Genomic DNA, 23986 nt, shown 5'->3' on the forward strand with positions numbered 1-23986 from the left:
TGTGATGTCACTCTGCTGATTCTCATCTGTCTGTCATCCCTTTGACATTCTGGAATGTGAAAAATGTCACTTGGCATCGTCTCTGAATTCTCCCTGCGGCATTCCCATTTAAATATTCCTTTCATTTATTCTCTGCTGAAGCATCAGACCAATTCTGTCTTCTCCTCTCATTCACTTCTCTTGTTCACTCCCCTTATTCTCTCTTCTCATTCATCCCTTTCATTCACTCCTCTTATTCTCTCCTCTTATTCACTTTTTCATTCTTCCCTTTCATTCACTCCTCTTATTCACTCCTCACATTAACTCATCTTGTTCTCCTTTCTCATTCCCTCTTCTCTTTCTTGCTTCTCCTTTCTCTTTCTCTTTTAGCCTCTTTTCTTAGAATTAGTATATGTTTACTAGATTGTTTTATACATCATTAGGTGATGAAATCCAGAAGTCAACATCTTGATCAGTGTTTTCATCACACTCAAGCTCTGCTCCTTCAGCTGAAACTAAACTCATTTTGTTAACACAATTTAAACTGTTGTATGTTTTATAAACGAGTTTGTTGTTCTTTCTCAAATGCTTCCATTTTCCAATCAAACTCTCTGATCTTCATTATTGTGTCTGTGCTTCTGGTAGAAATAGATTCTTTAAAAGCTGTTTAGATCTGACCGCCTGTTATTTAAGTCTCGTGTTAGCTCGTGTTAGTATTAACACTGACCCTGGGTCAGCAGTAAATGACACTCAATAGTCATAAATCCCACAGGGCGAGATGTGAATCTGCCGCTGGTTCCTGTCTGGCTGCACGACATCACTGTTGATAAATGTTTAATAATCTATTAATAATGAGTGAATGTGAGCAGAGGAATGGATCATCATTAGATTCTGTGTGTGTGTGTGTGTGTGTGTGTGTGTGTGTGTGTGTGTGTGTGTGTGTGTGTGTGTGTGTGTGTGTGTGTGTGTGTAACTGTTCTCATGGGACTCGTGTCAACTTTAATGAGCCATCGCACTCAGACAAGCTTGTGCTCATCGGAGACATCTGGGAGTTTGACTGTTATCCAGTTACATTAGCTGAGAGGAGAACATGTGGGCATGTGTGGATTTAAGATTGTTACAAATGTGTTTGTGTTTGTATATCCAGCGCACACAACTGCATCAACACACACTAATGTCAGTATTTATACTAACACAACACAAATACTGATGCTGATCTACTGACGAAAGGCCTTTAAAATAGATGTAGTTTAACATTTATATGTGGCTGTGCTTCAGTCTGTAGAAAACTGTTGTAGTAAACAAATGCAGTCTGAATATCATTGTAGTATCTGTGCTGTATTTTAGTGTTTTAAATACATTACAGTAATTTTGTGAGTATAATGCACACAAATAATGGGCTTTAATTTTTGTTTGTACTGAATATTTTTTGTGTGTTTAGTATTTATTGTAAAACCTTTTTAATGTTTGATCATTGTATCTCCTTAACTTTAATCTGTACATGGTTTGAGCGTGTCAGTATGTTGGTTATCCTGTTAAACTGTGTGACGTTGGGAATGTATCAACCCTGTGAGAAAGTCGACTGTTCCTCTGAACGCTGCTATATACTGCAGGTGAGTCTCATCTCATCTTCATTATTCTCATTATGTTCCAGCATTTTACAATAGTTTGTATTACAATTGTAAATGAGTGTAAATCAGAAAATGTGCTTGTAATTGTAATTGGTCTCAACTCTGGGATCATTTTTAATATGCAAGAGATTTTTATGAATCTATAATATCATGAGAAACGTTTCAGTCATGTTTCAGACCATACACGCTTACATTTCATTGATTTTTCAAGTTTGTTTGTTTAAGGATAATTACAGAAACAACCCTGAATCCTCATACAGTATTGTTTGAATATTAAATATTCCTTTCATTTCTTCTGTGCTGTAGCATCAGACCACTTCTGTCTTCTCCTTTCATTGTCTTCCCTCATCTTCTCCTCTTGTTCTCTCCTCTTATACGCCTTATTCAGCCTGCCGCCATGTTGATTGCAAAATGAGTCTGTGAGGAAAAGCAAAACAAAAATGAAGGCGGCATTTTTTTTAGTACTTAAGCTAATCTTAAAAACATAGGTGTCCTTATCAGTGTTATTTTGAGATGTCATGAATATGAACTGAAATGCATTTAACATACTATCTCGTATTTCAAAAATATATACCTCTTTAAGTAATCTTGTACTCATCTTTCATACAAATATGGGTTCAAATGTATTACAAGTGTTACCAAAATACATTTTAAAATGACATTTTGGCCTTATTTCATATTAATGTACTAAAGAACCAAAAAATAGGCTTGTAGGATGAATTAATAGGTGTGCACGACTTCACGAGGGGCTGCAAGAAACGACAAGTCGATGACGTCAGAGTAACGCGAGAGCGATTTGAAATCAGCCTCCTCCGCAAGATTTCTCGCGGTACTCTGACGCTGATGGCGCTGCGTAAAGTTGAGCACGCTTAAAAAACTGAAAGCAGCTGAACTCGACAGAACTGCCCTGCGTATGCCTGTTGTATATAGCAGGACAATTTATCTCCTACTTCTCAGCGTGAGAAATACAAAGTGTGGCATTTGAACTGACTGAAATGCGTGTTTGTCAAGGTGAATGCGTGAGACTTGAGAGCCCTGATTAGATGTATTTCCACTTACATACCTAACAATTGCTGAACAACGCCGATGCAAGGTCCTCGTCTTTTCCACCAATCTCTCGCCTGTACTATTGTAACTGACTGGAAAACTGAAGTTTTGCCAAACTTGCGATCTTAAAGAGGCTGGCGGAACGTCTAACTCTTGTGGAACACGGCTGCTCATTCACTGACTGGATCGGCGTCGACGTGACAAAAAAATGCAGAGTGCCAGAGAATGTAGACGGTCTCTGATAGAGCGCATACATAGGCGGAGCTCGGCTGCATTGGCGCCAATCAGAGCTTCAGAGCTAAAGCGGGGCAACAGATTAGCTGTCCATAAAGAACCCGCCTATCTAACAGTAGTTCCGCATAACATTAATTATTTTGCACGCAAGTTTTTTTTATTTTCATACCGTGTATTCTCCGTTTAAATTCATGCACAGAACCGTGACCCCCGTACCGATTCGGTTCGAAACGAATACATGTATTGTTCCACCCCTAGTAAATAATAACCGTTTTAGCACCTTTTCGCTGTTTTCTCATGTTGTAAGCATGTTTACTATTTTTGTGTGTGATTGACTTTATAACAAGCTATTTGCGTGATAGTTCATTGTACAAGTATTGTTAGATGTAAACCTCATATGAGCCCCAAAGTTGTGTAACTTACAAATGTTATTTAGTTAGAAATGAATCCTGCTTCTGTTGATTCCGGTCAATCTGCGTAAAAAGGGCTTACCGGATGAAAGTTTTTAACGTATTTTTCTGTTTATGCCTTGCGTTTTTGTACAAATTGGAGTTATGTACTTAGTTATAGGACTATATAGGGCGCGCACATCCAAGCTTTTACGCTCGCGACCAGCGCATGTTTTCAATTGTTTCCAATGAAAGCGCAGGGTTTTTTCGCACTGAAAGCCGGTGCTCAGTGTTTTTTCCGCGCCAAAAGTTGAACTTTGGGTAATAAGCTCCCCTCGTTAATGTCAGTTCTCACACGGCCGTCCAATCACAATGGAGGAGGGGCGGGACAAGTATCACAACAACCAACCGGTTTACAGCTCAAGTATCACAGCTACCAAAGCGCTCAGCTGAAGAAACAGCTGGCATTCGGCTTCCTCCAGGCGTGTTATTTACAATGTTTAAAACATAAGAATTAGTGATTAGCCAATAGGCTAATCGCAAACAGATTTTATATACACATTGCGGTGCTCTTATCTCAAAATTAGGTCATATGTCCCTTCTTATTTTAATAATCCATGATTTCTGAGATTCTTTGTCTTGTGGAAATTTGTCAAATGATGAATTTTCTGTGTTTTGATGGCTAAATGACCATCATCCCGGTACAAAACAATACATTTAAAGCGCACGCTCTGGACGTTTATCCCTCACAGCCTCGTTTTGGAATCAACATGGCGGTGTAACGTGGGCTGCTTACACAAAGCGAGAGAGAGATGAATCCATGTGCAAGGAGGTTTATGGGTAAAATCCACGAATGCAAGCAAACACATCCAAATAGGGTAATCCAATATCGTAATCCAAATAACAGGCAACAGTTCAAAATCCAGAATATCCAAAACAAGAACAGGAATACACAACATAACTCTGGAACAGGAACAATAACAATGAAACGCTTGATAAGGCAGTGTTAAACTGGCAATACTTCGCAGTGATATGATATCAATGAACCAGATTTATACTGCACAAACAGGAAGTACAAAGTGAAGTGTGACATGACCAGATTTCAAAATAAAAGACTGGAAACAGAACATGGTATCAAAATAAAAGACCTAAGAACAAAACAGAACACAAGACAAAAACCCTTACAGGCGTATTACTCCGCTTATTTCCTCTTCTTATTCTCTCCTCTCATTTTCTTCCTCTCGTTCTCTCCTCTCATTTCCACCTCTCATTTTCTCCTCTCACTCCTCTGTAAAAACAAACTTGAAAACCCATACATTATTGTTTAGCTATTACAAGACTTTCTATGTTTATGTAAAAAAATTGGCCTGATAAAACATCAGACTTACTCTTTTTAAATCTAATTAGGCTGAACTGATTAAAACTTGTTTCAAACAAAAGTATTTTCTGGACCTCTCTGAAAATATATAGACTGAACCTCTACGTTAATTGTGTACCACTGACTTAGGCAAAGAAATTTATTTTAAATGTGAGAAACTTCAGACATAACTTGGCTGGTCATTATATAGAGCACTGACTACTATACATTATAAGTAGGGTTTAAAACATTAATTAAAGAATAAAAGACGGATTATAATTTAGTTTCGATTAATAAAAATGAACAACAGGATATAAACGCACAAGTCACACAAACTGTGCGGAAAGTTTAGCTTACAGAAGACTTAATTTGAAGCTTTTCACACCGTGCTTATGTTATTCAAGCTATTATTCGACTTTCAGTGATGTGGACCTGACGGAGGGAGGAGGGACACAAAATGAAAAGAGGAATTATAAGAGACTCTGTGTTATCAGCAGCAGCACACGAGGAGAAGCGGAGGTCTGAGTCTCACAGATAAATGATGGTGTTTTCACTAACACTCCCCAGTGCTGACCATTATAATCACACTTCTCATTGTGTCCATTAAAGTCTAATAGTCCACATGACAAAGTTCTGCTCATGAAAGATCTGCTGACATTATGTTTCAGTGCTGAGGATGAACATCATAGTTTCTCATCATGTAAAGCAACAGATAATGTTTGATTCTTTCATTCATTATTCTCACATTGACAACACGAGACTGTTAATGAGCTTTTGGATTCTGTCGATTGGTTGTGGTCTGTTTCCAATGGAAGCTCATCTCACGTCTAATCTCCTCCAATGTCTGCACAGGGACATTGTGCGGTTTGATTCATAAAGCGTATGAGTGGAACAGATCAGATAATCGCTCACCAGATGCTTCATCTGAATTAACTGATGGATTAACTCTTACAGTTCTTTTTCTTTTTCATCATCTGGTAATCAGACACAAGAATGTGGATGTATAGAGAATCTCACACAAACACACAGCAAAGTTTTTTGAGATAGAGGAATTGACTTAAATGACAGATTGTCTGTCTCTCTCTCTCTCTCTCTCTCTTCAGGCCTTTGATGCTTTCATCTACATCTTCTTTGCACTGGAGATGGTGGTGAAGATGTTTGCTCTGGGAATCTTCGGTCAGCACTGTTATTTGGGTGACACCTGGAACAGACTGGACTTCTTCATTGTGATGGCAGGGTGAGATGTGACGATCTCTCGACTGATCTCAGAACATCCTGTACAAGTCATTCATGTTTTCAGACCAATTCTGCAGTCTAGATCAGACAGTAATCACAGATGCTCAAGGAAGGTCCTCAAGTGTTAACCATAGTAGGGCTGTCACGTTATGAAATTTGGCTGACGTTTAATTTTCTTAATAAATTGTGAGGATTATGACGATTAATTGCCTGTTTTATTATTTTTAAACATTGTTGTGATTATTTAAATTCAATCTTTTGCTAGGTTTACCTGGCAGTAAATATTAATACACATAACACATATTTCAAAGTAATTATTTAATGAATATATCTTTCAAAAACTGAAAACTTTCATAAGAAATAAACACATTAAAAGTGTCTGAAAAATAACTGAAAACAAAAATGCAAAATAAACTGACTATAGCAGAAGAGGCCTTAAATAGTAGCCAATCCTACTAAGGTCATATTAGTACTGGAGCACATGTCTATAGTGGCTGCAAACAAATCAATTCCTCATAGATCCTTAGAAATAGGATCCTTCACTTCCTGAAATTTGGAATTGCTGTTTTGGAAATGTATGTTTTACCTTGCAGTTCATACAGCTTATCAAAATTTTGCAGCATTTCTTTAAATGCTGTTTTTCTACTGTATTGAATGGCTTTGCAATGTATCGTGTTACACTGTAAGTTAAGGTGCGCCATCTGATACTGTTTCGTTTATACAGGCGCTGCAGCTCCCCCTTCTGTTTTTTAGAGAGATGTGCAATCATTGCGGTGATCTGAAATCATCGTAATGAGGTCAAACCATTACGATGAGACGATTATTTAAAGGTGTAGCGGAGGATTTTCTCGAATTTTAGAAAATAACCGCCTTCTCCACTTTTTAAAAAAATGCAATTGCGCAACACTTCTGATTGACAATTAGGAGAACCAATAGTCTTGATGATCCACCCGGAAAAAGAAAATCCTCCACAATACCTTTAATAATTCTGACAGCCCTAGTTAGCCAGTCTGATGATGATGAGTCCGATGATGATGATGAGTGTGATGATGATGGCCACATCCTTTGCTTGTGGATGTTTCTCTGACTGCAAAACCTCCATTTAATCTGTTATGAAGAGCAAGATTACAATGATATTAACTGTTGTTTGTATCTCAGAGGACTTAAAGCGGCCAAAACTGTTTCAGACCAGATCAGACAGATCTCAGAATCTAATAAATATTAATGAAAGTGGGGCCTAGTGTTTAGAGAGTCGGACTTATAAGCTGAAGGTCGCCAGTTTGATTCTCATGGCCGGCAGTAAGTCACTGAGATGCACAGATTTTTTACAGTTATAGTTATTTATGATTGCATGAAGAAGTGAATCTGTCAATCAGATGTTCAGAGCTGATTCATGCGCATATGAAAGAGAATCTGTGCTCTTATACATCACAAAAACACAACAGCTGTGAAAGCGAATGAAAAGTCCCAGCATGGCAGATAAACAAACTGTGTGTGCATAAGACTACATTGAGTCTCTTTATACGCACAAACATGTGTGTGTGTGTGTGTGTGTGTGTGTGCGTGTATGTGTGCGTGTGAATGTGTGTGTGTATAGTCTCTTGTTGTCACACTGCTTGTCTCTCCTTCTGTTCTGTTCCCCCTATATTCAATTAGCCTCCCCATGGACTCCATTTCCCATAATCCTCCATGGTCCCTCACCTGTTTCATGTCTACAGTCATCCTCACCTGCCAGCGATCAGCATCATCACCTCCACTTTATTAAATCTCTCTTGTTTCACTCTCTGTTGTCTGGTCTTAGTCATTAACTGTGTGTTTGCATGAGAGCTGCCAGTTCTTTGTATTATAGTCATTAAAGTTTATTCCTCCACACGCACCACTAACACTTGTATGAGGTGTTAGATTTTATAATGAATGTGGGAAATACTGGGCAGATGGGAGCTTTAATTAACAGTAGTTGTGTTTGTGTGTGTATATAACTGAAAATATGTTATACACATACAAATTCACTGACTTTAACTTTGTTCAGATTTGGAGCAAAATCATCAAATAACTAAGAGGATATTTATATCTACTGCAGGGAAAATAAGAATTTGACACATCAGCATTTTTATCAGTAAGAGGATTTCTAAGTGGGCTATTGACACAAAATGTCCACCTGATGTAGCCATCATGCCAAATATTGAATTCATACAATAAATCAGAACATTTAAGTATACAAGTTGAGTCATAATAAATAAAGTGAAATGAAACAGGGAATAAGTATTGAACACATAAAGAGAACAAGGTGCAAAATGGCATAGAAATCCAGAAGATCACATGAAATCTGTCAGTATTGAGAGAGAAACCCTGACCCCTATCAGTACTAATTGATATCAGCTGCTTTATTCCTAATTGATGGCCTATAAAGGCTTCTCATTACCCAGGAGGAACACAAGAAAGACTTTATGATGGGTAAAAGCAAAAAACTCTCTCAAGATCTTTGTAATCTTATAATTGAAAAGCATTTTGATGGGAATGGTTATAGGCGCATTTCCAGAATGCTGAATGTTCCTGTGAGCACCGTCAGGGCCATTATCCGGAAATGAAAAGAGCATCACTTCACCATAAACCGGCCACGATCAGTCAGAGGAGTCCAAAGAATAATCAGGAGAGTTCTCCAACGGCCAAGAACCACCCGGGCAGAAGGCCTTGCATCAGCAGGTACTGTTGTTTCAAAGAAAACTATAAGCAATGCACTGCACCGCCATGGCATCCATGCATGCTCACCATGTAAGACTCCATTGCTGAACAAAAAACATGTTGAGGCTCAGTTAAAGTTGGCGAAAGAGCATTTAGAGAAGCCTGTGGATTATTGGGAGATTATAGTATGGTCAGATGAAAGCAAAATTGAACTTTTTGGCAGTCATTCTACACACCATGTTTGGAGAAGAAATGGCACTGCCCACCACCCCAAGAACACAGTACCAACAGTTAAGTTTGGGGATGGAGGCATCATGGTTTGGGGCTGCTTTTCAGCAAGCTGTACTGGGAGACTTCATATTATTAAAGGCAGGATGAATGAAGAAATGTACCAGGACTTTCTGGATAAAAATCTGCTGCCATCTACCAGAAAGCTGAAGATGAAAAGAAGGTGGACATTTCAGCAAGACAATGATCCCAAACACAAGGCCAAGGAAACAATGAAGTGGATTCAAATAAAGAAAATCAAGTTGCTTGAATGGCCCAGTCAATCGCCTGACCTAAATCCCATAGAAAATCTATGGAGAGAACTAAAGATCAAAGTTCATAAAAGAGCCCAAGGGCCCAAGAAACCCTCAAGATTTAGGGATTATTTGTGTGGAAGAATGGGCCAGAATCACTCCTGAGCAATGCAGACGTCTGGTCTCTCCATACAAGAGGTGTCTAGAAGCTGTAATCACCAACAAAGGCTTTTCTACAAATTATTAAATAAAGTGTGTTCAATACTTACTCCCTGTGTCATTTCACTTTATTTATTATGACTCAACTTGTATACTTAAATGTTTTGATTTCTTTGTATGAGTTCAATATTTGGCTTGATGGCTACATCTGGTGGAAATTTTGTGTCAATAGTCCACTTAGAAATCCCCTTACTGATAAAAATGCTGATGTGTCAAATATTTATTTTCCCCGCTGTAAGTGGTTTAAACATCCGATTTTGTTCAATCACAGATGTTTATTGTGTGTGTCATTGTGTACTCGACTGTAATGTGTAAATTCTGTTTCTCCATCTGCTGGGAAAGAACAGAGATTTAGTACATGAGACAATGAAGACAATGAAGTACAAAAATGAGTACATACATTATGGTCTAGAACAGAGTCCATGATATAAATAAGGTTGATTTGTGTGTATCAGGGTGGTGGAGTATTCACTGGATCTTCAGAACATCAACCTGACAGCCATCAGAACTGTGAGAGTCCTGCGACCTCTGAAGGCCATCAACAGAGTTCCCAGTGAGTTTCATCTGGATCATTCCTTCACTCTTTACAACGTTTTGGTCAATCAGATCACAACTGAACGACGCTAAAGACAGTTGTAAAGCGGGCCGGGTGTAAAATGTTTTGAGCTTGTCCACTTTTAACATAATATTAGTGCATGTCAACCTAAACCCGTCATTTCTCCCACTCATGTTTAAACAGCCACAGACCAAAGCAGTCAAAAGTGAACAAAAGAGACCAATTTAAATAGAATGTGAATGTGTCTCTGTTTTCCACTTGTGATCCATTTGACCAAAACACATCTTAATAGCAGGTATAAACAGCCACTGAATGTAAAAAACTTCAGTCACCTGTGTGTTGTGAGGAGCACAGAAATGAACAAATACAGCTTACAAACAGATAACAAACCAGCTTCTGTTGTGTGGATTACACAGATCTACAGATGTCTGTCTGCGGGTGTGTGTCTGTCTAAACACTTGTGGCAAAATGTTTTTACAATTTAGTTGGAGCATTAATAAACACAGTCCTGAAGGTCGCCATTGTTATGAATTACTCGTGCATACCTGTAGACTGAACATAGGTTTGCGTTTTTTTTTATCGTTTAAGTAAGGCATAATTGAAGACGGGCCTCTTATACCACGATTACCACAGACATTACTCTGGTGGTTATTTTAAGACATTTGACAGATCAGGTGTGTGATTATTGAAAAATAATGTATACCTGTGGAACATTTCTCAGCCAATCAGAATAAAGCATTCAACAGACCCGTGGTATAAATGAAAATAGCAGCGTTGTAGGATCGGAAGACTTTCTTAAATATTTTAATGATTGATAAATGAGGGAGTCAAAGTAAAAGATCCTCAAGATTATTATCTGACTGCAGTCACGGTTAAAGCAAACCTGAGGGAGGGAATATTTTTAGGAGGTCATTACGCTAAGAAAATGTTTGTATATTGGTTTAGTTACCGTGTGCCTAACATAGGTCAAAGTTTCACAAGATTTGACACATTGACATTTGACGGGCAGATAAATTAGATGTTGATGTAACTTCTTGTTTGTCTTGGTTCTTTCAGTGAAGACTGAATTGAATTTGCTCTTCACCAGCAGAGCTAAAACACATTTGAACTTAGTTTATGATTATTGATTGTGTTTAACCTTTTAACAAATTATTCTATTATTTTAGAGACATAATAAATCATAACAATTATCCATTTATTTACAAACACAATGAGAAAGAGTTTGAGCTCATTAAATGAAATACTGCTGCAGTATTGAGCGGTCGACATTGAATTTCATAAATGAGATCAATACGCACACACACACACACACACACACACATACACACACATATATATACACAAAAAGCTTTATGATCTAGAGAATATGATATTCAGTTTAATATAACTCTAATGTAACTTTGCTGGCTATGTGATGAACTGGGTGACTTATTGTCATTTAAAATCAGAAGAAAATTAAATTGACTCTGTTGAACTTTTAATGTGTTTTTTTATTGAGCATCATTCATCACTGTATGTTTTACTAAATGACCAACACAAATAGTTTTAATCTTTCATTTATAATTGTAATGACTCTCTCTCTGTCGATGTCACTTAGGCCACATGGCTTTTGGTTAACGCTAACCAGTATTTAAACAGATGTTCAGTCATTGTTGTTGGTAATGCATCTTTTCTAAAATCCTGCCAATGCTTAATTCTTCTTTTTATATGGAACTGTGTCACATTAAAGAATGTGTTTTGAATGTAGAATTTTTTACAACAATAAGGTTCACCACAGGGAAAATGTTTACAGATGAATCATGAGGAAGAAGTTGTGTCTTTATATATGTGACCTATGGCAAAAAAAATGGAGAATATTCTTCATATATGTGACCCCGTGCTGGCAAAATGAGTCGGTAACACTTTACAATAAGGTTCATTAGTTAATATTAGTTAACTACATTAGTCAACATGAACTAATTATGAACTGCGCTTATACAGCATTTATTAATCTTTGTTAATGTTAATTTCAACAATTACTTATACTTTATTACAATCTTGTTAACGAGTTAATGCACTCTGAACTAACATGAACAAACAATTAAAAGCTTTATTTCTATTAACTAACATTAACAAAGATGAATAAATACTGTAACAAATGTATTGCTCAGTGTTTGTTCATGTTAGTTAATACATTAACTATGTTAACTAATGAACCTTATTGTAGAGTGTTACCAATGAGTCGAACATTTTAATAAATTAGTTATTTATTTTTTGAAATTCTCTAGAAAAGAAACTTCAAAATGATGTATGATTTGTTGTAATCTGACACAAAATGACAGAGCTACACGTGTTTGAAGTTGACAGAGTCAACAAAGTTAGTTTTATGGAAAATCGAGTTAAACATTTTTGAAAAACAAAATCACTGCATCCAATCACTGTAAAACTAATAGATGTGGCGAACACAAAGTCAAAAACAATATCTAATGCAAAAATATATGTTCAACTTTTTTCTTTCTTTTATTGTTTGATTGACATTGAGACAGACAGCTTTAAGATAATGTAATGATCTAATTTAATCTTATACATCACATATTTCTCCTCAACAGTTAACCAAACATTCACCTAAGACAAAACAGATTATATCTGCAGGAATTCTTGTCAAAACAGATATTTTTTGATGTGTTTGTCATCATAAGGAAGATCATTATTGCTCTTAATAACTCTTTTAACATGAAGCAAGTCATGGACTTTATTTTCTCATTCCAGCATGTTTTAAAGGTAGGGTAACACATTTTGAAAAAATGCTAATGCTAAAACTCAAACCAAAATGTCTGACGCACAAGTGGATGGAGATGCGTTATTGTATTAGATTAAGAATTTAGGATGGTACACCTATCAGAAAATACAAATAAAGATCTGTTTAGATGTTTAATGAACATTTAGAGCATTGACATCACTAGATGAGGGATTAATGTATCTATTTTTATCAAAACCTCAATTTCCACTGAAATCAACATTTACACTTTCTTTTGCCTGAAGCTCAAAATTACACTTTATCCACTCATTTTGCCAGCATTGGTCACAACATTTTTTTGAACACACACAGAAGACAACAGTGGTGAGTTTGTGGTCAATAATGTTCTGATATAACAGTCTCCCATCAAAACTTTTAAACATTCAGTATTTTTTTCTATCAGACTGATGTGAGCTTTAGTTAACAGAGATATGGATACTTGAAAACAAGAAGTCATCTTTTCTGTTTAACTTGTACTCCAGCAGTAAACGTGGGCTGTCGTAGTCTAGTGGTTAGAGGGTCCGGCTTGTAACCTGAGAGTTGCCGGTTTGAGGTTCACGTCTGGCAGGTTTCTCCCCAGTGATGGATGCTCAGTGTTCCTGCGTGTGTTCATTACTCACTGGAGGGGTTAAATGCAGAGGTCACTTTCCAACACATTGCATAATAAATAAATAAACCACACACAAGAGTAACTCAAATAAACAATGAAAACACATTACGGTTAGTGTCACAATGCTACATACTGTAGTTTAATAATCTTCACAATGTTTTGTGTGTTTGAGGTATGAGGATCCTGGTGAATCTGCTGTTAGACACTCTTCCGATGTTGGGGAACGTGCTGCTCTTGTGTTTCTTCGTTTTCTTCATCTTCGGGATCATCGGCGTGCAGCTGTGGGCGGGGCTTCTACGCAACCGTTGCTACCCGGAGGAGAACTTTACCCTGTGAGTCTCAACCAACCTGACGTTTGATGTGTGTCCTGAATCAAAACACATTTTATCAAATGATGAGGATAAATAATGAGGAATGTAAATCTGGAACAACAGGGTTTCCATCCAAACGTGAAGTGAATATTTTCAAAAAAGAAAAACAAACAAATGCAAATTAGGTGCGTTTCCATCAAGTTGTTAGAGGGAATGACGGTGGTACTGGTAACCTAGTAACTAACAGTAAATACAGACAAGTTGGACAAGAATAAAATGGGCAAGTTATAAATGTATTAGCAGTGCAGCTGTAATGCTGTGCACAGAATAATAAATGCAGAGTTTTTGATGACGGCACTAACAGCAAAGTATTAAGACAACGTCAAGCTCCATATATGATAAATACAACAACAGCTGATACAGCTTGACCATCAGTCACATGGGTTTAATGTTCACTACTTCACTAATGCATTACCATCTCCCATTATTCACATTTATTCTTTAACACATAAGTCAAAAAACACATCAAGCAAGCTTTTTTTCTGAATCAAGAGATTTTCATTCGAATATTGGCGTTTCCATCACTTGTTTTTTTATGCCATATACTTCAAAATGTGCATAAAATCATAGTGATGGAAACCCAGCTGGAGATATTAGAAATTTTCAATCAAATCTTTACTCTGATTCACTGCAAACCAAAAATGTACAGTTGTGTGATATGTTTTCTACTTTAGTTAAAATGTTTTTATTTGCAATGTAGAAAAATATTTTATTGATGTTATTGATGATTTTTAAATGTTGATCTCAGAAGATCATGTTAAAAAGACATGTTCACACCTGTGCTCGTTCTCTTAGGTTTATCTGGTTTTGTTTGGGTCTCCAGGTTCTTTTCTGTTAGTTGTGGTGTTTCTGTATGGATGCTTTGGTTCTTGAGTTCCTCTAGTTCTCTTAAGTTCTTCTGGTTTTGTTTGGGTCTTCAGGTTCTTTTCTGTTAGTTGTGGTGTTTCTGTATGGATGCTTTGGTTCTTGAGTTCCTCTGGTTCTTTTAAGTTCATCTGGTTCATCTGGTTTTGTTTGGGTCTCCAGGTTCTTTTCTGTTTGTTGTGGTGTTTCTGTATGGATGCTTTGGTTCTTGAGTTCCTCTAGTTCTCTTAAGTTCATCTGGTTTTGTTTGGGTCTTCAGGTTCTTTTCTGTTAGTTGTGGTGTTTCTGTATGGATGCTTTGGTTCTTGAGTTCCTCTGGCTCCTCTGGTTCTCTTAAGTTCTTCTGGGTTTTTTGGGGTCTCCAGGTTCTTTTCTGTTAGTTGTTGTGTTTCTGTATGGATGCTTTGGTTCTTGAGTTCCTCTAGTTCTCTTAAGTTCATCTGGTTTTGTTTGGGTCTTCAGGTTCTTTTCTGTTAGTTGTGGTGTTTCTGTATGGATGCTTTGGTTCTTGAGTTCCTCTGGTTCCTCTGGTTCTCTTAAGTTCTTCTGGGTTTTTTGGGGTCTCCAGGTTCTTTTCTGTTAGTTGTGGTGTTTCTGTATGGATGCTTTGGTTCTTGAGTTCCTCTAGTTCTCTTAAGTTCATCTGGTTTTGTTTGGGTCTTCAGGTTCTTTTCTGTTAGTTGTGGTGTTTCTGTATGGATGCTTTGGTTCTTGAGTTCCTCTGGTTCCTCTGGTTCTCTTAAGTTCTTCTGGGTTTTTTGGGGTCTCCAGGTTCTTTTCTGTTAGTTGTGGTGTTTCTGTATGGATGCTTTGGTTCTTGACTTCCTCTGGTTCTCTTAAGTTCATCTGGTTCTTCTGGTTTTGTTTGGGGCTCCAGGTTCTTTTCTGTTTAGTTTTGGTGTTTCTGTATGGATGCTTTGGTTCTTGAGTTCCTCTAGTTCTCTTAAGTTCATCTGGTTTTGTTTGGGTCTTCAGGTTCTTTTCTGTTAGTTGTGGTGTTTCTGTATGGATGCTTTGGTTCTTGAGTTCCTCTGGTTCCTCTGGTTCTCTTAAGTTCTTCTGGGTTTTTTGGGGTCTCCAGGTTCTTTTCTGTTAGTTGTGGTGTTTCTGTATGGATGCTTTGGTTCTTGACTTCCTCTGGTTCTTTTAAGTTCATCTGGTTCATCTGTTTTTTTTTGGGTCTCCAGGTTCTTTTCTGTTAGTTGTGGTGTTTCTGTATGGATGCTTTGGTTCTTGAGTTCCTCTAGTTCTCTTAAGTTCTTCTGGTTTTTTTGGGGTCTCCAGGTTCTTTTCTGTTAGTTGTGGTGTTTCTGTATGGATGCTTTGGTTCTTGAGTTCCTCTGGTTCCTCTGGTTCTCTTAAGTTCATCTGGTTCATCTGGTTTTCTTAAGTTCTTCTGGTTTTGTTTGGGGCTCCAGGTTCTTTTCTGTTTAGTTTTGGTGTTTCTGTATGGATGCTTTGGTTCTTGAGTTCCTCTGGTTCTTTTAAGTTCATCTGGTTCATCTGGTTTTGTTTGGGTCTCCAGGTTCTTTTCTGTTTGTTGTGGTGTTTCTGTATGGATGCTTTGGTTCTTGAGTTCCTCTAGTTCTCTTAAGTTCATCTGGTTCATCTGGTTTTGTTTGGGTCTTCAGGTTCTTTTCTGTTAGTTGTGGTGTTTCTGTATGGATGCTTTGGTTCTTGAGTTCCTCTGGCTCCTCTGGTTCTCTTAAGTTCTTCTGGGTTTTTTGGGGTCTCCAGGTTCTTTTCTGTTAGTTGTTGTGTTTCTGTATGGATGCTTTGGTTCTTGAGTTCCTCTAGTTCTCTTAAGTTCATCTGGTTTTGTTTGGGTCTTCAGGTTCTTTTCTGTTAGTTGTGGTGTTTCTGTATGGATGCTTTGGTTCTTGAGTTCCTCTGGTTCCTCTGGTTCTCTTAAGTTCTTCTGGGTTTTTTGGGGTCTCCAGGTTCTTTTCTGTTAGTTGTGGTGTTTCTGTATGGATGCTTTGGTTCTTGAGTTCCTCTAGTTCTCTTAAGTTCATCTGGTTTTGTTTGGGTCTTCAGGTTCTTTTCTGTTAGTTGTGGTGTTTCTGTATGGATGCTTTGGTTCTTGAGTTCCTCTGGTTCTCTTAAGTTCATCTGGTTTTGTTTGGGTCTTCAGGTTCTTTTCTGTTAGTTGTGGTGTTTCTGTATGGATGCTTTGGTTCTTGAGTTCCTCTGGCTCCTCTGGTTCTCTTAAGTTCTTCTGGGTTTTTTGGGGTCTCCAGGTTCTTTTCTGTTAGTTGTTGTGTTTCTGTATGGATGCTTTGGTTCTTGAGTTCCTCTAGTTCTCTTAAGTTCATCTGGTTTTGTTTGGGTCTTCAGGTTCTTTTCTGTTAGTTGTGGTGTTTCTGTATGGATGCTTTGGTTCTTGAGTTCCTCTGGTTCCTCTGGTTCTCTTAAGTTCTTCTGGGTTTTTTGGGGTCTCCAGGTTCTTTTCTGTTAGTTGTGGTGTTTCTGTATGGATGCTTTGGTTCTTGAGTTCCTCTAGTTCTCTTAAGTTCATCTGGTTTTGTTTGGGTCTTCAGGTTCTTTTCTGTTAGTTGTGGTGTTTCTGTATGGATGCTTTGGTTCTTGAGTTCCTCTGGTTCCTCTGGTTCTCTTAAGTTCTTCTGGGTTTTTTGGGGTCTCCAGGTTCTTTTCTGTTAGTTGTGGTGTTTCTGTATGGATGCTTTGGTTCTTGACTTCCTCTGGTTCTCTTAAGTTCATCTGGTTCTTCTGGTTTTGTTTGGGTCTCCAGGTTCTTTTCTGTTAGTTGTGGTGTTTCTGTATGGATGCTTTGGTTCTTGAGTTCCTCTGGTTCCTCTGGTTCTCTTAAGTTCATCTGGTTCATCTGGTTTTGTTTGGGTTTCCAGGTTCTTTTCTGTTAGTTGTGGTGTTTCTGTATGGATGCTTTGGTTCTTGAGTTCTTCTTGTCTGGGCTGAAATGATTTTCTTTACTCTGATGTGTCATGTGTTGTTTATAGTATCACACTCACACATTTAGCAGATGTAAGTAAGTGACGGTAGATGTTTGAGAGTCTCAGTGTGATGAACAACATCCTCTGGGGTATTGTTTCTGAGCTTCAGCAGTGTAAATGTGGCGTGTTTATTGGAAATGTGCCTCGAGACTGATCTCAGATATGCTGTGAGTGATGGTATGACCTGCAGTTTCTCATTGACATATATTGTTATATTGTTATGAATAATTTTTCTTAACTATTCATAGTTGTTCATTTTAAATCTCATTTTCCCTCCTCTCTTTTTCTCTTCTTTTCTCTGTTATGTTCCTCAGTGTGTCAGTGTGATGGTGTACAGCAGGAGATGCTGGGAGAATTATGGCTTTGACCCTGTTATGTCACATGTTTGTGTATGTGTGCGTACATGTGTGCAAGCGTGTGGATTTGAATATATAGTTTATGGGGAATAGTGTATAATGACATGTGTATAAAAAAAGGGTCTTAACAATCATAGAATATGGTAGCTTTTCATTGATTAAATACTCTCAACAGATTTTTGTGATGGTTGAGGTTAGGGACTGGGGTAGGTTAGGGGAATAGAATATAGAGTTTGTTTATATAGCGCTTTTCACAATTGTTAATTGTTTCAAAGCAGCTTTACATTAATAGATGTAGGAAAAAGCATAGAAAACGATCATAGTAATAATGTAACATGTACAGTAAAGTAGTAAATTAAGCCAAAGGTGGCGGACTCTCCAGGTGATGAAAAACCCCCTAGGAGAAAAACCCTCCTGGCTAGTCCATTTGGAAACTCCTAGGAGGAGAAAACCCCCTGAGAGAGATACATATATATTTGTATATATAAATACTATTGGGGTATGTGAACAGGTAACAAATTAAACTGGTTCCGCCGGTGTTCGCTGGTCAGGCATCGGCTGGGCATCACGTTGAAGGACGGTCAGTAGATCAGCGGTGTGATGACCTTCACGGTTGCAGGAACTGTGTCTGTTTGTCTCATTGTCCTCAGGGTCGAGGACGAGACAGGGAGAGAGAAACAGAATCCTATTAGCGTAGGGGCTGTTCACATGTAATGCAAGTGTCATACAGTATTGTGGTTTAAGTCAGCTCGGTTCCAGACAGGCTAACTATTGCAGCATAAGTATATTTCCCAGATTAGTTATGTGAGTGCTTTGTACTGGACAAACTAACTACTGCGGGATAAGTATATTTACTGGACATTTTATGTGAATGCTTTGTTAAAGAAGAATGTCTTAAGTTTAGATTTAAATTGATCGACTGTGTCTGATACTTGAACATTATTTGGTAAATCATTCCAGAGCTTAGGGGCTAAGTAGGAGAAGAATCTACCACCTTTAGACACTTTTGATACTCTTGGGATAATTAAGTGGCCAGAATTTTGTGATTGCAGTGTACGTGACGGATTGTATTGTGATAGTAATTCTTGAATATACGAGGGCGCTAGGCCATTTAAGGCTTTGTAGGTGCTTAGTAATATTTCAAATTGTATGCGATATTTAACTGGTAGCCAATGTAAAGATGCCAGAATGGAACTTATGTGGTCATACTTCTTAGATCGAGTAAGCACTCTTGCAGTGGTGTTTTGAACCAGCTGTAACTTGTTTACCTGATTTGCGTACGCCTCCCCCCCCCAGTAACGAGTTACAATAGTCTATTCTAGAGGTTATAAAAGCATGGATAAGCTTCTCTGCATCTTATGCAGACAGCATATGGTGTGTTTTTGAGATATTTCTAAGATGGAAGAATGCTGTGTGCGTGTGTGTGTATTTTATTAATTGATTTCATTTAAATTACTTCTTAATTTTGTCAAAAAACCAACCCCAGACTGAAAACTGTGTGTTTTTATTGATCAAGCATATGGTAAATACAGTATGTGAGATTCCTGACAGAAGTGAATGGCTAACTGAGATTTATTAAGCTAACAGATGAAGAGATCATGCATGTCGACAGTGTTTTCTCTGTTGAGCTGTAATGTTCTGCTGTGTGAAACCTTCTGGATGTATTTGCGGCTCTCATGCTGGCACAGATCCGGGACATTATCTGGCTTTCATTGTCTTGTGTGGATGTAAGATTCTGTCCCAGTTATCTAGAAATATTTGTTGCAGTTTTCCATGTGTGATCTTACACCAGTTAAAGCCGGGTTCACACCGCACCATATTCAGCTGTGGCAGAACAAAGATTCATTCATGATGATTTCTATCATTGTAGCTTCTGAACGGTGCTCCTTCATCATACAATTGAAATTTCTATTCAGTTTGATTTTATTTATATATCGCTTCATTAACAATTGTTAATTGTTCCAAAGCAGCTTTACATGAACAAAAACAAAAGCAGTGAGAGATATATAAAGACAGCTGTATCAAGGTTTTGCGATAAAAGATTATTTTCTGTCATTTTCAGATATTTAGCACGATCCTCCGGATGAAAATGCACATATTTAATCAATGCGACATGACGCTAAAAGTTAGATATGTTTTACTGCGTAAACTTTAAAGACAATGCTAAGCTTAACATTGCAATAGTCATGTTTATGTAAACTACTACATGCAAAAGTGCCATCCACGATTCACATCCCGTGACATTCTGTGTTTGTTTACATTTACAAACATGCATATACTGATGACATTTACTAATTGCGTCATGATCTTCGAACATTACCATCATCGTACAGTCTACATACACATTTTACCCAAATGTATTAGATTCATGTCGCACGATTTAATCTGTCCTGATCTATAAGATGGCAGAAATCTCACAGTCAGTGCAGGCTTAACAGTTGACGTTCTTCTGGTGAGATGAGAAGGAATACTAAGAAATAAGAGATGAGGCCTCAGAGATGAATGTGTGCTGCTGTGATCTTTTCATAGTGAATATGTCATGGTACACATGAAGGCCAAAGTCCTGACAGTCGCTTTATGAAGTGTTTTGACACACAGATGGTTTATTTGAAGACGTCTCCTCCAGATTCAGGAGAAGGAGGTCCGTTGACACAAAAGCAAATCTTACAGATCAACCTTTCACCTACACCAGCTAAAGATAAATGATGATGGTTGAAGTTTGCTTTGTCACAGAGAGAGATGCATGTGGGTTTATGTTCTCTTTGATGATGTTTGCCCTCAGTAATCTTCAGAAATATTTCATTTAATCTCAGTCTTTGATCTTTTCATTAGCTGTGATGTGCTCTCAGGATTTATTAAAAACCGCTTTTATGATGACAGAGAGCGAGCTAATAAACCTCCTGACCCTCTCATCTCATGTTAAACACTCCATGTGTTTGGTGGTCTTTATATTCCAATAAAACCTCTAAAGCAATGTTGACACGTTTGTGCAGTAAACAAAGATGACTCATATGATCCAGTGAGCTGTCTATGTATGCAGTAGTTTAAGGAAAAATGATAAAAAATAAAGGATCAGGACCCCAGCTCCATGAAAGATGGACAGTTGTATAAAATATATGTGTGCTGTGTATTTTTATTAGTTTTAGCAATATGTTATTGTCAAAGTATCTTGTGTGCCTCATATGAGGAGTTGCTATATGTTTTAAATGTTTTGAGGCTCACTAACGTTTGGACCAGATCATATTTAACTGTTTCTCTCTCTGTCTCTGTGTTAAGCTCATCTGGTGTGGCACTTCCTGCTCCCTACTACTCTCTCGATGAGGAAGATGAAAGACCCTTCATCTGCTCCCTGCCGCAGGATAACGGCATTATGTCCTGCAACGACGTGCCGGCGCGCCGTGTGGCCGGACATCAGTGCTGTCTGGATGTAGATGATGTACTGCACCATCAGGCGCTGGGTCTGCCGATTGAGCCCATCCTGAACGTCGGCGCTCTCGTACCCGGTCTCTGCGTTAACTGGAATCGATACTACACTCGCTGTAACACGGGTCACAAAAACCCACACAAAGGAGCCATCAACTTCGACAACATCGGATACGCCTGGATCGTTATATTTCAGGTTTTAGTCAGGAGATTTGCTAGGACTCTGAAAACAATCCTTCTGCTTTTCTTTGTAATTTCTCAAATATGTTTGTTTTCCGTGCAAAAGAGCTTTGTGGAAAAATGATGCAAAAAATACTTTGTTTTTCACCACTAACATCCATGTGTTTGTGTGTTTAGGTTATAACTCTGGAGGGTTGGGTGGAAATCATGTATTATGTAATGGATGCCCATTCTTTCTACAACTTTATTTACTTTATACTGCTCATCATAGTAAGTACACATACTGTCACCACACACAAGTGTAGAATAAACAGAGACACACTTTCTCTTTCTGAATCTTCGTCTCTCCTCACAGATTGGTTCCTTCTTCATGATAAACCTGTGTTTGGTCGTCATAGCGACACAGTTTTCGGAGACCAAACAGCGTGAACATCAGCTGATGCAGGAACAGCGTGCCGCATGTCTGTCTTCCAGCACGCTGGCTGAACCCGGCGACTGCTACGAGGAAATCTTTCAGCTCGTCTGTCACGTCCTGCGCAAGACGCAAAGACGCGTCGTCACTTTCTTTACAGCTCCCTGTCACAAACCACAGGAGAGAATGCCGTCTCACGAGAAGCAGAAAGTCAATGGAGGAGAGATGAGCCTTCTGCAGCATGGTTAGAGCCATAGATTCTGAATCAGATTATGAATCAGTTTACATCAGATTCTAAATCAGTTTACATCAGCTTATGAATCAGTTCAGATCATATTATAAATTAGTTTTAAACAGATTCTGAATCACTTTAATCAAATTATGAGTCCGTTTACATCAGATTATGAATCAGTTCAAATCAGATTATGAATCAGTTTTGTGCAGATTTTGAATCAGTTTAAATTAAAAAATGAATCAGTTTAGATCATTTCATAAATTAGATCAAATAATACATCAGTTTACATCATATTCTTAATCAGTTAATATCAAATTATAATTCGGTTCAGATCAGATAATGAATCAGTTTTGGGCAGATTCTGAATCAGTTTACATCAGATTCTAAATCAGTTCAGATTAGATTATGAATCCGTTTACATCAAATTATGAATCAGTTTACATCATATTATGAATCAGTTCAACTCAGATTATAAATCAGTTTTGGTAAGATTTTGAATCAGTTTACATCAGATTCTGAATCAATTCAGATCAGATTATGAATCAGTTTTGGGTAGATTTTGAATCAGTTTTGGGCAGATTTTTAATTAGTTTGCATAAGATTTTGAATTAGTTTTAACGAGATTCTGAATCTGTTTAAATCAGATTATGAATCAGTTTACATCAGATTATGAATGAGTTTACATCAGATTATGAATCAGTTCAGATCGGATTATGAATCAGTTTTGGTCAGATTTTGAATCAGTTTACATCAGATTCTGAATCAGTTTAGATCATATTATGCATTAGTTTAGATCAGATCATGAATCAGATCAGATAATAAATCAGTTAACATCAGATTTTTAATCAGTTTATATCATATTATGAATCAGTTTACATCAGATTATGAATCAGTTTAGATCAGATCATGAATCAGATCAGATTGTTAATCAGTTTAGATCAGTGGTCTCAGACTCAAGTGAGCTGAAGACCATCAGGCAGGTGGTACATAACAAATGTAATCATTGTAAGCATGAAATTAAATTTGGTACGTACAGTTATAAATGACAGGTCAGATTTTTCTGAATCTCCATGCTGTACTGATCTGTACTAGAACAGTGATACCTGAGATATGACTGAGATCTACTGATTTCTCCTTTCAGCTCATACAGGTAGAGGTCTATTAAGAGAGGTGAAATAATACAAACCGGCTTTGATGTAAAAGTCAGACATTACTAAAATGAATAAGAACTACATTACATGGCAGTTAACTTGTGTGTATGTGGATGTCACAATCTGCTTTCAATGTGCTACAGATGGAGCAAGACCTGCGACCTCAGCAGCCAATCAGCAGACAGAGGAGAAGAGGGTGGAGGAGGCGGATCAAGGGCGTGGCCATCAGCTATGGATGGACATAAGGGTCAAACTTTGCACCATCGTAGAGAGCAAATACTTTAACAGAGGCATCATGATCGCTATCCTGATCAATACAATCAGCATGGGCATAGAACACCATGAGCAGGTACACACGCTTAAATTCACGCTGTTGATGAGTGTTGTTAGAGGATGCACATGCACAGACACTATTTACATACTCAATCTAAACCCTGACTACCAAAACACATGTGTTCATGTGTGTTGTTGTTTATGTGTATGCAGCCTGAAGAGCTCACTAATGTTCTGGAGATCTGTAACATCGTCTTCACCAGCATGTTTGCTTTAGAGATGATGCTGAAACTCACAGCGTTTGGATGTTTTAATTACCTGCGTAATCCTTACAACAGCTTTGATGGAATCATCGTCATCATCAGGTAATAACGCACAGATATATGCTGATGTTTTTTTATTATTTGTGTAGCGTGTTGAGTTCAGGTCCATCTCTATCTTTAGCATTGGACTGTAGATTATCACAGTCGATAGATTGGTCTGGACATGTTTACAGTAATGAGTTCATAAGG

General features: G+C 37.8%; 1 protein-coding gene across 5 annotated transcripts in view; it reads left to right on the forward strand.

Moving 5' to 3' along the window:
* The first annotated feature begins 993 nt into the window (after positions 1-993).
* cacna1ib (calcium voltage-gated channel subunit alpha1 Ib) overlaps positions 994-23986 on the forward strand; it is a 70915-nt gene continuing 47922 nt past the window's right edge. For 2 of the 5 annotated variants that reach the window (XR_008646394.2, XM_055213591.2), the window contains exons 1-9: positions 1004-1592; positions 5741-5874; positions 9751-9848; positions 13410-13569; positions 21077-21419; positions 21581-21673; positions 21759-22059; positions 23345-23550; positions 23688-23839. Coding sequence is in view for 4 of the 5 variants with exons in the window: in XM_055213591.2 (XP_055069566.2) it covers positions 1443-1592; positions 5741-5874; positions 9751-9848; positions 13410-13569; positions 21077-21419; positions 21581-21673; positions 21759-22059; positions 23345-23550; positions 23688-23839 (1637 nt within the window). In the remaining variant the exon portion in view is untranslated. Of the gene's footprint in view, positions 1593-5740; positions 5875-9750; positions 9849-13409; positions 13570-21076; positions 21420-21580; positions 21674-21758; positions 22060-23344; positions 23551-23687; positions 23840-23986 lie in introns of all 5 variants that reach the window. The other 3 variants (XM_055213594.2, XM_055213593.2, XM_055213592.2) reach the window with 3 other exon arrangements.

The sequence above is a fragment of the Misgurnus anguillicaudatus genome, chromosome 8 (assembly GCF_027580225.2).
Source record: "Misgurnus anguillicaudatus chromosome 8, ASM2758022v2, whole genome shotgun sequence".
Lineage (NCBI taxonomy): Eukaryota > Metazoa > Chordata > Actinopteri > Cypriniformes > Cobitidae > Misgurnus > Misgurnus anguillicaudatus.